Source organism: Muntiacus reevesi, chromosome 3, assembly GCF_963930625.1.
Source record: "Muntiacus reevesi chromosome 3, mMunRee1.1, whole genome shotgun sequence".
NCBI classification, from domain to species: Eukaryota; Metazoa; Chordata; class Mammalia; order Artiodactyla; family Cervidae; genus Muntiacus; species Muntiacus reevesi.
This window is the reverse complement of record NC_089251.1, coordinates 232,316,194-232,332,297: the sequence shown is the minus strand read 5'-3', so window position 1 is coordinate 232,332,297 and position 16,104 is coordinate 232,316,194. Positions and strand designations below refer to the sequence as shown.

At 40.7% G+C, this 16,104-nt stretch overlaps 1 protein-coding gene across 2 annotated transcripts in view; it reads left to right on the top strand.

Annotated features, from left to right (window-relative positions):
- ACVR1 (activin A receptor type 1) overlaps positions 1–15,760 on the top strand; it is a 129,323-nt gene extending 113,563 nt beyond the window's left edge. For both annotated transcript variants that reach the window (XM_065931576.1, XM_065931574.1), the window contains 3 exons: positions 3,318–3,515; positions 13,661–13,791; positions 14,523–15,760. In XM_065931576.1, the coding sequence (XP_065787648.1) occupies positions 3,318–3,515; positions 13,661–13,791; positions 14,523–14,657 (464 nt within the window). In that variant the 3' untranslated portion in view covers positions 14,658–15,760. The remainder of the gene's footprint in view (positions 1–3,317; positions 3,516–13,660; positions 13,792–14,522) is intronic.
- Positions 15,761–16,104: the final 344 nt, after the last annotated feature.

The window sequence follows — 16,104 nt, the reverse complement described above, 5'->3', positions numbered from 1 at the left end:
TTGCATTATAAATAAGATAATTTTCATTTATAGTGGCATTCTATATAAAACCTACTTACCCTAGACCTGTAGAAAATTGACTGAATGATAGGCTAATGAGAATTGAATTGTAATACTGGGTCTTCATTTCAGTGGACTATTGGGGATGCCTACTCTACTCGGATAAAAAAATGTGTATCGTATTTTCATATCATTGTAGGTCTTGTAGGTACGCTAATAAAGGTTTAGGCAGTATGAGCTCTAATTACATAAATGATAAAATTGTTATTAAACACAAAGTATTTGACATATCAGAAAATTTTCTTTCTTTGGAATCCCTTTAAAGTCCTTGTGTTCATGTTGAGAAATTATTTTGCAGTGTTTTCCAAGTATGAGAAGGCATGACACATTTTTGTTGTGGCAAACTGTGGAGTAGAAGACTGTTACGGCTATGCCAGGAGTTAGGAAGCTAAAGTGATGTGTGTTTCCCAGTTATTGAGCAGGATTTTTGTGCAGGTCCTTGAATCTGTTTATCTGCCCTAATTGCTGACCTGCTTATACTGAGTACAAGAGTGGGGAGCTTAGCAAGGGGGACTTCAGTGTTTGATACTGTGCCTTGTACTTCTCTGTTGTTTGAAACTTTTATAATAGTGTGTTCATGTATTAATTCATGTTACTGAAAGTCAATTATGCCTCACACGATTCTTGTGTAAGATTCAGAAATTTTATAAATGCTTTGCAAATAATCACTTAAATGGTAGATGCTGTTATAGTCCAGAGGCCAAGGGATGATGGGCAGACTGAGGCAGCTGTTGGTTTTGGTTTATGGGACTTGGGGGAAATTTGCAGCAAACCCAACTGATTAATTAATTAATTACATTTATTTTGGCCTACAGCCCTCCAATTGGATTCATGGTTTCAAACACAACTTTGTGTTTTAAGGGGTCATTGTTCAGGGAAGTAGATCAGTAGTACAGGAGATAGTTCCTATGCGACCACAATTTATACTAGCTTTTTACTTTATACCTAGAAATTAAGAGTCACAATTATGTTGTTATTAATATTGCAAAACTACCAGTATTTTAGCAAAAATACCAGTATTGCATTTTCCTAACTTTTGATTATAAAAAAATTCAAACATAAAGACTGAAAAAATAGTTTGATGATCATTCATACTGACAACACCTAGATTCAACAGTTACTAAAATTTTGCCAAATTTCCTTTATCTATATGTGGCTGAGTGTATATATTTGCAAATTCATTAGAAAATAAACTGTAGACATCACAACTCTTTACTCCTAAATGCTTTAAAATGCACCCCCTAGAAATACTTTTCTTCCATAATCATACTTTATCACACCTAAAAGTTACTGATTATTCTTAAATATCATTTAATATCCATCTTCAAGTTTTTCCAGTTTTTTTGAAATAGGAATTGAGGCACATTTCATTTGGTTGGTTTGTCTCTTTAGTTAGTTGTAATTACTGATTATTGGGAAACAAATTACCTCTAAAACTTAGCAGCTCAGAAGAACACAAATTTATTTTCTCACAGTCAGCCAGCAGTCCCAGAACAGCTCTGGTCTATGGTTCTGGCTCAGGATCTTAGAGGGGTAACAGTCATGCCGTCAGTGAGGGCTGCAGGCATCTGAAGGCTTGCTTGGGGATGGGGGGATCTCCAGGACGGCTCACTCTCATGGCCGCTCACGCACATGACACGCTCAGCTCCTTATGGTCCTGCCCACTGGGCCACTGGAGTATCCTCCAGCACTATGAATGCCCCCAGAGAGCAAACAGGAAAACATCTGCCTTCTGTGTCCTAATCTTGAAAATAACACACACTTTTCTGCCATGTTGTCTTTGATGGTCCAGCCCACGCTCAAGGCATGGGGAATTGAGTTTCTCCTCTTTAAGGGAGAAGTTTCAAAACACTCATGGATATATGTTTAAACCACCACAGCTAGCATCTCTATGCTTATTTAAACTGCACCTGTTTTGTATTCTGTTATCTTGACTGATTGGTTCTGGAAATGGTGGAGGGGCATATATGATTTGGAAATGTCCATAGTAGCTGTGGAATCTTAGGATTGATTATAAAATTAAGGGAAAGAGAAACCAGTCTGATTGAGTCAAATGCAGGTGCCAGTGTCTCTGGGAATTATTAAGGCTGAGATGACATGCAAGCTATCTCCCGGCTTTACATGGAGTCGTCATCCCACCCATTCAGAGCCATGGACTGGGTGGAGAAGCATCCTCCACAGATGACCTGAGGGATCCCCACTGGGATACAAACGTTTACACAGCCTGCTAACTCCACTCTGGCAATTTTCATTATTCTCAGTGTCAGAGAAATAATTTTCAGTTGGTCTGCCTATGCATCAAAAATTCCATTCTCAAATAAACCATGCATGTATCTGTCCCTTGGTCTGTGAGGAATGTAGGTCTCTTTAATTGGCTGAGGAGTTCTGAAATGAGTCATGGTTTAAGACAGTGCTTCGAAACCATTTAACATGAGAGCTGGGCTTTGAATCTGGGGTCAGCTTAGTGTTCTCCGTATGTACGTGTGGCTGTGGAGAAAAAAGCCTGTGGGTTTGGTCCAGGCTACGTTCAGATGAAGCTTCCCAGGTGGCTCAGTAGTAAAGAATCCACCTGTCAACTCAGGAGACATGGCTTTGATCCCTGGGTTGGGAAGCTCCCCTGGAGAAGGAAATGGCAACCCACTCCAGTATTCTTGCCTGGAGAATCCCATGGGCAGAGGAGCCTGGCGAGGTACAGTCCATGGGGTCGCAAAGAGTCGGACATGAATGAGCGACTAAACAGTAACAGTTGTTTAGATGAGCGGTCCTTCTTTAGGGATGGAGCAGGGCCCGGAGCAGTCGCCTCTTTGTGTAGTGATAAATTAACTCAGAGTCCCTTCTTCAAACGGTCTGAAGTTTGTTTGGAGACCAGTGGGAGTTGTACTGGAGCTTGAGAGCTTAATTTGCTCCTTGTTAAGTCATTTTGAGGCTCCCATTTAACAAGTGAGTCTGTTTTCTTGTGGAGTTTGAACACCAGCTTCATATTGGTTTGGTGTATTACTGACTCAAAACTTCTTGTCTCTGAAGTTCCTATATTAATCTATTACACCCAGGATGTTTCTGGCATCAGCCCTACTTCCTGCTCTCACCTAAGTCATCACAACAGCACTCCAGGGATGACTGGGGGTGGTGGGGGTGGGAGATGGCGCGGTCACCTTGGGCGCCACAAGAGGGCGCTGTTGACCGGGGTTGGTTTGAAAACCTCCCGCAACCCTCTGGGAGAAAGGGAGTGGGTTGACACTGTTGCTTCTTCCTTTTAGGCCTGGCCGTCATGCATTCCCAGAGCACCAATCAGCTCGATGTGGGGAACAACCCCCGTGTGGGCACCAAACGCTACATGGCCCCTGAAGTTCTCGATGAAACTATCCAGGTGGATTGTTTTGATTCTTACAAGAGAGTCGACATTTGGGCCTTTGGACTTGTCTTGTGGGAGGTGGCCAGGCGGATGCTGAGCAATGGTAGGTAACCGATCTCATATCATGTTGTCCTTGTCTGAGTCCTCTTGGTCCTGCTACCTTTAAAAGGGCAACGGGAATATTAAGTCCACATGGTTCCATGAATCCTATTTGTGAAGCTGTCGGCATTTATATTTGACTTATGGCTGGTCGGTGGAAGGCGCATAAGGGCAGTCTGTTTTAACTGCATAAAAGGAGATGGTGGTAGAAAAGGTATTTCTGCAAGAGACTACATATTCCTTGATTGTTGGTATTTTTCCTTCAGTCTGTATTTTTCTTCTTTCCTCCATCCTCATGATTCTGTCTTTCTCCCATCCTTCCTGCTCCTCTGCTCTTTTCCCAAGTGATGTTTATCATGAGGAGAATGCTCAAGTAAATCTAAGGGTGAATCTTGCTATTGTAGATACGTTTACTTTCAAGTTTGGAATATTGAGAAGAGACTCAGGTTGCACACTAGGAATTCACTCCTTTGTACGAAGCAGGCTGTACTTGCTGAGTAAGTGAAGTTTACACTCAGGAAGCTCTGAAGAGGAGGCTCATGCTGGTCCTCGTATAAGGAAGTTTCATGAAATGGTAGTGTTTGCCTTAGCCACTAGGGAAGCACATATTTGTCGATAATTCTTTTTTTTTTTTTTAATTTTTTTTTTTCTTGTGTCGAGGGCTGACTTTCAATAGATCGCAGCGAGGGAGCTGCTCTGCTACGTACGAAACCCCGACCGATAATTCCTAACCTATATTCCCTACCATAACTTTTCACCTCCATCTTTCTTATCAGCCAAAAATACAAAAAATGCACTCTTGAACTATTGCATTCTGGAGGCAATACCTATTCTCATTCAAATACAACATGTGCCTCATCTACCCACAAAGCGGGTATCAGAGCAGCATCTCTCGAATCCACTAAATCGACCTCTTCACACCTTCACAACTGGAAGTCTTACTTCACAGAGGACACATCTGGAAATTGTTCTCGGAAAGCAGAAGAAAATGCTATATATTTAAACTGATACTCATTTTCAGGAGATGCTCTGCCTTCCTGGGACCCACTGGGATCCTAGATTTAAAGTATTAAAGAATGCATGGTGTCACTAACACACACTCCATCTCACCTTCCACTGATACTTTCTTGTAATGATTGAAATTCTTGGGGTAACCATATATTTTCAAGAATAACACAGCCAGAGACTAGGAGGTTCTGTGAAGTGGAATTGGGGTAACATAACATAGTTTTAGTATGTAATAATATAAATTGGCAAGCCTTTGTGGTAGCGTTCCCTCCCCCCCACCCCACCCCCCAGCAGAGTTTAACAAACTCTCTAAGGGTATCAGAGCCCTTGTTTCAAATTAAACATAAACACACAAATATTGTAACCTGACAGTTCTTTTAAAGATTTTTTTTTTTTTTTTTTTTGGATGGAGTCATGAACATTTTCTTGGTAATTGTTTCTCAATTGTTGGGAGCTACTGACTTGCATTTTGTGCCATTCAAGCGCCTTGAGAATTGTTTGCAACAGAGTGATTGTTTTGCTGATGGATAAAGTTCTGTCTGAACTTTGCCTGAAATTGCACAGCGACTTCATTTCCCCATGCCCCTCCCTAATAATTCTTGAGAGGCTTAGAACTGAAAATCAAATTCTAATTAGTTTATCTTAAACACGTTAGAAAAGGATTGGTGTCATAATAAACCGTGTGATGGGAAACTTGCCCCAGATGAAGAGGAAGTTAATGTTCCAAGGCCAGGATGGTAGCAATCCAGCTGTGGGTGCTGGAGCTGTGCCAGGCCAGCCTGTGTGATGAAAGCCGAACTTGGCAGAAACTCGGGACTTGGGCTTTGTAAGAACTCGTGTTGCAAATTCGTTCCTGTGTCACAGGCTTAAACCCAAATGGCTTTTGAAGATCAGCTGTGATTAATAGGAGTCAGTTGGAAATTAGAGTCATTGGTTTAAAATGGTAGCTCAACAAATAATAGTTTTCTCAATCTATCTTCTAACATTATTTCTGAAAATCGTGAAGGGTAGAGAGAGAGAGACTATTTTGGATGTTTTCTGCTTTACTGATCTCCTACTTACATCATGGTTTAGATTGTTCTCTGTTTCCTAAAAGTTTGTGGGTTGAGCTGCTGTTCTGTGGTTTGATTTTTAGGGGGCGGTAAGTCTCATTTTAAATCAGCCACTGCCCCTTGACAATGACTAATTTGGTATTTTCCTCCTTCTCTAGTTTCCCTTCTCCCATGAATGTGTACATGCACAAAGACAGAAATTAGTTCATCCAAGCTCAAACTTGCGAGTGTTCATGGCTGCTTGCAGATAGATCTATTAATATTTAGTATTATTATTACTATCCCCAAACAGAAAAATGAGTAGGATTTGCCTTCCAACATTCATGTTTCTTTCGCCTTCTTCTTTATGCAGCCATGTGTGTATATATATATACATATTTTTTTTACTTAGCTGTAATTCGGTAATTCTTAGATATAATCTGTATCTTCTTCATTTGTGGTTTTTTAATGTTCATCTATTTTCATTTTTTGTGGTCATGTTAACGGTCAGTTCATGAATTTAACTGTTTCCATATTGTTAGATATCCCGTCTCCTCCATGTGGGGCCAGTAGTAGATGTCTTTGTTCATATAACTTTTTCATTTAGGGAATTATTCTTAATCTGAAAAAAAGTAGACCTATTAGGTCAAAGAATATGGATGTTTTTATGGCTTGACACATATTGCCAAATTGCTTTCCATAAGAGTTGTTCTAATTTACAATATCCCGCTCACCCCAGGGTGTGATGTACCTATTTCACTTTCTTACTAGCTTTAAGAACTGACATTAAAAGTATATATATTTTTGAAATTATTGCATACTAAATGTACCTCATTTAAATATATGAATATCTTATCTTAGGAAGGTCATTATAATTATGCGTCCTTTGAGTTCCTGAGTCCATTATAAAAATTGATGACCAGATAGTTCTCCTGGAGCAATACGATCCTCAAGTGAACCATGAGTATAAAAATATGTTGCATTTTATATTTTCACGGGAACTTTACATTTCTTTGCTACTAATAATAAACTTCATGCTGTGTCTGTACAGGAAATGAGAGTTCAGTCCATTTTCGCATCTGAAATTATCTCAGTAGTGTCTTTTGGAATTTACTGTTTGTGTTTAGTTTGATACTGAATTTGGAATTGGTCAGAAGGAAAACCATTTTCTCACCATTTCCGGGTGAATTTTCTATGTGAATCTAAGGCAGGGTTTTGCTTGGATCACTAATGCTTAAGCTGGAAAGTGTACAGTGGGATCACCTAGAAACACAGACTATGGAACCCACCCCCAGAGTGTCTGATTGATAGGGCTGGGGCTAGACCCAGGATTTCGTTTTCTAACAGGGCCCCGGGTGATGCTGTGCTGTGGTCAGAGACTGTACTCTTGAGATCCCAGGTTAAAATGGAATATATTATATCAGTCTCAATCAGGCCGGGAAATAAAGACTGTCCCTAGGATGATGATAGAACCTGTGAAAGCAGGATTTCTTGGTTTGTGTTCTGATACGTGAAACAGGGTTCCTTTCTCCTTTTAGTCTTGTAGCTAGGCCTTGGCCTTTCTTTCTGGAGTTTTGCTACTTCTCTGGCAGTACTCTTCCTTTCTTCGTTTAATATATAGTTCTGCAGACACACTGCTTTCTTACTTGGATTCAGTGTGACATGGAGGCAGAACTCGACATGTGGATGCCACAGGTAAGTGGGTGCATCATAGCTCTTCACTTGTGCCATTTAGCTTTGGGTCTGATCAAAATACCTCCAGTAGCCCCAACCAAGCTTCCTGCAGCTGTTCCCTCTTGGGATCAGAAGTCCTTTCTCTGAAGCCTCAGCTTTCAGGGTTTAGAACCCTGTATGTAGAAACAACAGAGCTATGTTGCTCTAATACTCTGGTCATCTGCTTATGGCTTTAAAAACTGAAATGATCTTCACTGTCCCTCCTTTGGCTCATCTTTGACTGTAGCCTCATCCAAGCAGCATGAGCCTCTGTCATACCCTTCACGTGTCTCCTCTTCCCTGCCCACAGGAGGGTTCTGCAGACACACTTCCATTGCCCTGTGGCTGGCTTTATTTTGTGATGGAATCCAGTGTGGCAAAGAGCATTTGTATCTTCTTGAAAAAGCCCTGTTGGACAAGCTGCATCTCTTAATGGGGTGTGGACTAGGAAATACTTGTTAGAATAAGCTTATGTTTGGCACACATACTTTGGAAAACCTCCTCTGTGAGTCCTTGGGCTGGCCAAGGAAACACATGTGAGTCTAGTTCCTAAGCACAATGGGCTTGTGTACAGAAACCACAACAACACGATTTTCTTCAGCAACTTAACATCCAGTGTGTTTCATGGTTTTGTTTCACTACTTCAGTGTCTATTAAGGTTTGAACAAAGGGGAGAAACATATTAGAGGAATTTTTAAGTATTCAAGAAATTTCTTTCAGGTTTATTTTGTCTGAGGCTTTAAGTGTGGGTTTGGGTCTGCCTGAAGTGCGAGAGACCCAGGTTCGATCCCTGAGTTGGGAAGATCCCCTGGAGAAGGAAATGGCAATCCACTCCAGTACTCTTGCCTGGAGAATCCCATGGATGGAGGAGCCTGGTAGGCTACAGTCCATGTGGCTGCAAAGAGTCGGACATGACTGAGCAACTTCACTTTCACTTTGGGGCAGGAATATAGAGGTGGAGTAGGAAGGGAGGATTTTTTTCTTGATTCCTGGAATTTTAGGGCCTTGAGTTAAAGGTCTAGACCAGAGGAGGACAGTCAGTTGACCTCACAACAGAATAACGAGAGGCCAGCAGAATTTTACCGAGTGTTGTTTGCCGCTTACCAGTCTCTCTTCCTTGACACACCTTTCAGAGCCCGTCCACCAAGGCAAGCCTCTGTGATGTAACCTTCTAACAGCCCCAGCATCAAGTGAATGATGTATTCTTCTTCTTGTAAGGCCTCCACAGCCAGCAAATGCTTGCAACTCTAGTGGAGCGTCTCCCTCGAGGTTGAGGTTTGTGAGATGTAAGGTGTCTGGTCACAGCTTAACTCAGAACATGGCTACGCCTTTGACGTCTCCTCTGAGAACTGTAACATTAATCAGTGTTTTTAGTAGGGCTCGACTGGGCAGCAGTCTCTGAGCCATTTGCTTTGGTGCTTTCTTTGCCGGGAATCTCAGTAGCAGAAATGACTTAACAGATTTCAGATGATGCGTTTAGTCTTGACTCTGATGTACATGGTTCCACAGGCCCATGAACTGGAGTGGGGGTAGTGGGATGAGGTCATCGCTGCCACACGTGTACTTTACTTAGCAGAGAACAGAGCTGTCCTTCCAGCTGTGTTCCTGTTTCAGAAAGGTGCACCTCCCTTGGGGAGAAAAAGAGCTTCCCAGCAAGTGCGCCCTGTTGGTTCAGGTGTGACTCTCTGAAATCTCTGGCAGTGAGGCAGGGTCAAGAGGGACTGGGACTGGAACCCCTCAGCTGTCATCACCTTGGCTGTAAAGGGCCATCCATTTGTCTATCAGTCGTTTTTTATGTGGGCCATGGCATGGGAACTGTGTTTGAAACCCTCCTGTGAGGAGTGTTAAGGAAAGAAACACAAGTAGATTTTTTTTTTTAAGTAACATTTTTCATTTATTTTTAAAGATACATTTATTTGGCTGTGCTGTATCATAGTTGTGGCATGTGAGATCTAGTTCCCTGACCAGGGATCGAACCCCGGCCCCTTGCGCTGGGAGCACAGCGTCTTGGCCACTGGAGCACCAGGCAAGTCTCAACAGATACATGTTTTTAAATCTTGTTCCTACCGTGAAAAAATGCATCTCTGAAAACAGTGCTTCCCAAGATTCTTTCATATACGTACTACCTTTATGATCTTTTTCCTATCCAAGCGCCAGTTGGACCATTATTTTCTTAATCGTTTGAAATTTTTCAAACATTTCTTTTTAAAAGGAAATTAATGTCACTACTGGAAGTGGGAAAGCCAGCATCCCATGGCATTAAATGGAAGATAATGTTAAAAATACATATATAGTTATTTAATAAGATGAAAAAGTTTTGTCTGTGAACCATTTTCTCACAGGTCATCCCTGAAGGAAACACTGTGTTAACTTATAGAATTTTCTCAGAAGCCAACCATAAAGCACCCTGATTCTCTGTAAAATGGCTTTAGTTGTAATGTTCTAATTTCTGAAGGGTCTTTTAATTCCTGTAGGCATTAACTGTTAATGGTAGCACCCTGTATGTATGTATGTAGGTGCTGGGGGTTTTCTTTCCCTCACCTATCACTTGGATGTGTCCACCCAAGTTGTGGGGCAGTGGAGAGAGTGTGACATGGAGTGAGCCCACTGTTGTGATGAGGTGTATGCACTGCCCCATTTTGGGCTTGGTGGGCAGAGATCTAGAATACAAACAGGGAAGTGGATTCTGGTTTGTCATTAATTAGCAGTGAGCTTAGACAAGTACATTTTTCTCAGTTTCTTCTCCTGAAGGAAAAGAAGGCTGTGATCTACCTGACTCTCAACATTGCATGGATGTATTATTTTTTCTTTTGATTAATTATTGGATATTGGAGTGTAATTGCTGCACGGCGCTGTGTTAGTTTCTGCTACCCCATGAAGTGAATCAGCCACATGCATACAGACATCCCCTGTCCCACCCCCACTCCCCATCCCACCTCACTAGGTCATCGCAGAACCCCGACCTGAGCTCCCTGCGCTATACGGCAGCTCCATGCAGGTATCTGCCTCACCGTCAGATTGTTCAAATTATAACTAAGTCTACAACCCCTTATTATCTGCAATTGAAAAAAAATCCCCCAAACTTTGAAAGCCAAATGGTTCGGGTATGGAGGATCGCGAGGAAGGCCTTGTTTCTGGACACTTGCACTTTCAGAAAGACCCCTCTGGTGTTTCATGTGGTTTGAAGCCCTGTCCAGGGCATTCTTGAGATCATGATGTGTCCTTTACAGGTGTTGGAACTAAGGCCTGGCAATTAAGGCTTTTACTTAGGACCAGGCAGTGAATTAATGCCAGGGATATTGTTGGTAAAGGTATATTTGCCCCAGAGAAAAATATCACTTAGACATGTGTCCAGGAATAAAACTAATTGTGTGAATCAGATGCACATGTCCAGCGTTGTGGGGGAAGAGGTTATGGATAATTTCTCTGAGTCTTTCTGTGGCTCTTGAAGTTTCACCCCCCTAATGTGAAGAAGCAAGGCCTGGCAGGCTTTGTCCCTCCTTGACCACTCTTGAAGCGCTCCTCTGCTGCGCGCTCCTGGATCCTTTGTTGCTGTGCCACTCCTTTGGCACTTGAAGTACTTTGTATTTTTAGCCCCCTTTGCTGAATGCACGCTGTTCTCTTCGCTGGCTCACGATCTGGCAGTTGCTTATTGGGTGCTACTGTAAAAGGACTTGAAAGTCCACTTGTTTTCTGGCAGAAGAGGAACAGTTGTAAGTAACTTCCTGCCTCGACAACATGAGTCATTTCACAGCCTAACCTTGATCTCTCACCCACCCCCCGCCCCCACATGTGCACCCACATCAGCCACAGGAAACGTCCCTGCCCCTCCCCAACACGCACGGATCATTGTAAACCCCTTGTCTTTGTCCCGTCTCCCCCCCTGTGCCCCCCACCTGGAGTGCCCCCTGTCCTTGGCGTGTTCTCGTCCCGTAGTCTTTCTTGACAATTCCTCTCTCTGTTCCCTCAAGTCCTGGCTCCCAGAAAGTTTCTTAGGCTTCCATGGCACCAGGTTTATTATGTCTGGTACTTACACCACACAGGTGGTGTGGTGTTCATTCTCTAAAACGCCCTGAGCACCGTGTCCCCCACCTCTTCTCCCTACTCCTAGTTTGTATTTTTTTCACATATTCTTTTCCCATTATTTTCATCACCAACATCACATCTTTATTTGTATATCCTTGGTGCAAAGGACAACCTCTGGATCACACAGTTTAAGGGATTAAAGTGGTTTTTGAGCCAATTTGGAAACTAGCAAGTAAAACTTAGAACGTCTATCTTTGCCTTTCAAGATATATAAAGGGGTAAAAAACAATTTTTTTTTTTTAAACAAGATTTCCATTATCTAAGCAAAAAAAGAGAGGGGCTTGTCCTCATCTTCCACTAGAGTTCCTTGAAAACTGAGAGCATGTCTTATACTTTTATCATCCTCAATGTTTAGTATGATCCACACATGGTTGGTATGTAATGTACTTTGAAATAATTGCTTTCCTTGACCTGAGGGAGTTCTAGATGACAGTGGATTTTAATCCCAGACTTATTTTATTTTGGGGAAGCATGATCAACATTAGATGGAGAGAGTCAACCATTTGTCCAATGGTTGACAAGAGGTGTGACTAAGTCCCAGACATAATGAATTAAATGGTCTCTTTAAACTTGATTCCTTTTGTTAAAAATGGCAGTTAAAATTAAAATGTGGAGAACTATAAACCCAAAAGAAAACATCTTTGTATAGTAAAATTTACTGTTGAGTATTCCCAAATTCTGTTTTAAAAATCTAACTGTACTTTTGCATTTACACAAAAATTCAACTTCATAGTCGGGTAACCCTTCCCAAGCTGGCTAGGCAAATTACTCCCAAATGGCTATTATGCTAGATTTTTAAAGAATGATAAAGTAGGCACAGTCCTACTGTTTCATATATAAATTCATGTGGCCCCTATAAAGGTATAAATTATCTTGCAGGTCTGTGTTCAGCTCTGTTTTATGTGATGTCTCCTAGTAATACGTGTATTGAAAAGAATTAAAATATTGTTTGAATGCTTCCTAGGGATCTGACAAGACTAGTAGTAGATAAGGCCTCTGAGATGAAGTATTTTAAGTCATCTTTTGAAAGCAGTGATTTATGCCCAGTCTGAACTGTTTATGATTTGCCAGGAAAGGTTCTAATCCACTGACTAGTACATGTTACACAGTCAAGCAATGTGGGTAAGTTAGATTTTAAAATATCAATTATAATTTTTAAATCTAATTTGGACTACATTCCATTTCTAAAATGTATCTATGAAGTTTAACAAAACTTTAGTATTTAACAGATGTTCCTTATCATGACTAATTTTTTCCATAAATGGTTTGTATTTATATGGGATTTGTTAGAACAGCTTCTCACCGTTAATTTGACAAATGAAAGGAGATTGCAAAACAATTATCTTCCTGTCTTTGCCAATAATCGATCTGGTAGGTATTTAGGAACAGAAGTTACATGGAGGAAGAGGGCAGTAAACCAGGGAATCCACTATCCACATTGTTGAGGCCTTTGATGATGGAAGAAAAGTAATGGATTTCCTGGGTTTTATTTCTATAAAGAAAAGAATCCATTTTCTAATTCCAAATTATTTCTTTAAATTTTTCTGTTTGTGGAACTACTTTTCTTTGCAAAAAGTAAGGAACTGATGTAATTTTGCTGGTGAAAAAGATTTCCAAGGCATTGAAAACCATGCAGGAGCAGAAGCAGAAATTAGCCACTTTCATAATTGCCTGGGAGTGAGGAAGAGTTCATTCTTTTTAGCCATTCTTCTCCTTTCCAAATGACTGTCCTCTGCATTTTATTTTGTGCCTTTGATCTAAGAGGAAATAATAGAGCCATCAAACAGACAGCTGTGAATGACAGAGGGTACTTAGAACATACGGGATGAATGAGGAAATTGTATTTCATATTACATTATTTGCATCCTCCGAAGGGGATGGATTATTTCACAGCAGTGACTTTTCCCCTAATAACAGAAAGGGGTATTTTGCTGATGGTTTTGGATTATTTGCCTCTAGCTCTAGTTCATGGACTGCATTTCATTTCAGTTTATGGTTTGAAGTTACTAGATTCATGTACCTTCTTTAGGTATCTTGACCCTATTTAATTAAAGAGATTCTCTTTGAGTAGTAGTCACATTTTCTTCTAACAGTCGTTGCCCTTAAGTTCTCTGCAGGGCTTCCTTCTTTGCTTTGTTTTCCTTGTATTTTTAAGACCTACCTGTGGCTTTTAGGATCATCTTGAAGTTTGAGGAAGGTGATCAGTGCTTTTTCTTTTTTTTTCTGCATTGTATCCTGTGATGCCCATCTATAACACCCTGTAAACCTCTATTCTTTTGCTAACCAACACAATTCTTGTCCATGTATGAAGGTATTGTGGAGGATTACAAGCCACCATTCTATGATGTGGTTCCCAATGACCCAAGTTTTGAAGATATGAGGAAGGTAGTCTGTGTGGATCAACAGAGGCCTAACATACCCAACAGATGGTTCTCAGACCCGGTAAGAGTACTATGCTTGCTTCATTTCAGAGCTATACTGTCCATACATTTGTATACAATTCTATACATACCAGAGTTTAAGCTGGTAGAATGATCTGTTCTGTTGCTTTCTCTCCCTATTTTATGTAAAAGGGCTTTAGACCTAGTTGAACAGGTTCACAAAGTGGTCTCATTCTTGAAAGAGCCACATCGATAGATCTTGATAACAAATGACAACATTCACAAGATTTTCTACCCTGGACCGGCTCCAGGAATTGGGAGACTCATTACTACGCCACTAAGCGCTGGGGCTGCAGTTTCACCTGTAAACCAGGAGACTTGAATTAATGCCTTTAAACTCTTTAATGTCTCTGCATATCTGAAATTCCAAACATAGGCTGTTTAATGCTAACAATCCTTAATTGCTGTTGTTAAGTAGTAAGTAGCAAATCTTAAGACATTGAGAAATGACCCTATTTGCATATTTCAGTATTAACTCCGAGTTAGTACTGTGGCTTTTAATACCCATAAAACAATCAAGGGGTCCAGACTGGCCTATGTAATTGACTTGGTAAAGTCAGACGGTAGCATTAAGACACTCAAGAGTGGCTTCTTTATCAGTGGCCAAGGCTTTGATTATTGTGTAAGGAAGATGTTAATAACATCACAAGACCTGCAGAGCCCTGCAAAATGGTTGACATAACATCTGCCCAACTACTTATTCACTGTGGTGTTGGTTCTTTCTCTCCTCAGACATTAACCTCCCTGGCCAAGCTGATGAAAGAATGCTGGTATCAAAATCCATCTGCCAGACTCACAGCCCTGCGTATCAAAAAGACTTTGACCAAAATCGATAATTCCCTAGACAAATTGAAAACTGACTGTTGACATTTTCATGGTGTCAAGGAGGAAGATCTGACATTGTTGTTGTTGTCCAGCTGGGACCTATTGCTGGCCTGACTGGTTATCAGAACAGAATCCATCTGTCTCCCTCCCCAAATGGCTGCTTTGACAAGGCAGACATCTTACCCGGCTGTGTGCTGGGGAAGACACCAAAACCACCCTAACCTCGCTCAATGACTGTGACCTGGGCATTTCACAAACTGTTCACACTGCAGAGACTTAACGTTGGACAATGTTGCAAATGTAGGGAACTGGAGGAACACAGAGAAATCCTAAAAGAGATCTGGGCATTAAGACAGTGGCTTTGCATATCTTCACGGTCTCCTAGACACTCCCCACGGGAAACTCAAGGAGGTGGTGAATTTTTAATCAGCAATATTGCCTGTGCTTCTCTTCTTTATTGCACTAGGAATTCTTTGCATTCCTTACTTGCACTGTTACTCTTAATTTTAAAGACCCAACTTGCCAAAATATTGGCTGTGTACTCCACTGGTCTGTCTTTGGATAATAGGAATTCAATTTGGCAAAACAAAATGTAATGTCAGACTTTGCTGCATTTTACACGTGCTGATGTTTACAATGACGCTGAACATTAGGAATTGTTTATACACAACTTTGCAAATTATTTATTACTTGTGCAGGTAGCAGTTTTTACAAAACTGCTGCATGCATATGTTAAAGCTTATTTTTATGTGGTCTTATGATTTTATTACCAAAATGTTTTTAACACTATACTCTGAAATGGACATTTTCTTTTATTATCTGTTAAATTCACATTTTAAGTGCTTCACATTTATATGTGTGTAGACTGTAACTTTTTTTCAGTTCATATGCAGAACGTATTTAGCCATTACCCACGTGACACCACCGAATATATTACTGATTTAGAAGCAAAGATTTCAGTAGAATTTTAGTCCTGAACGCTGTGGGGAAAATGCATTTTCTTCGGAATTATCCATTATGTGCATTTAAACTCTGCCAGAAAAAAAAAATAACTATTTTGTTTTAATCTACTTTTTGTATTTAGTAGTTATTTGTATAAATTAAATAAAATGTTTTCAAGTCAAAGTGAATTTTGTTCAACATAAAAAAAGATCTACATATTATAAAGCATTTTCTTATGGAAACAGAAGCACAAAACTAATTTGTAAGTCAAATTTGCATAAGTCTATTAACGAACTTTAAGGTTCTAAGGAGGATGCCTCCATCTTAAATTTGGTACCAGAAAATTTAAACTTGGTGGGGTGGAGGGGCTGCAATTTTATTTTTTTCTTAGATCTGTTGCCCCCACTACAAAGCTGGGGAAACTGACTGTCTGACCTGCCTCCTTAGAAAGAGACTTGTGAATGTAAGTGGAAAGAAGAAGGTCAAAGCATTTTGTTCAGTGTTGTAAAGATCCTGTGTGAGGGAAAGCAGTTTTCAGCATCTTACC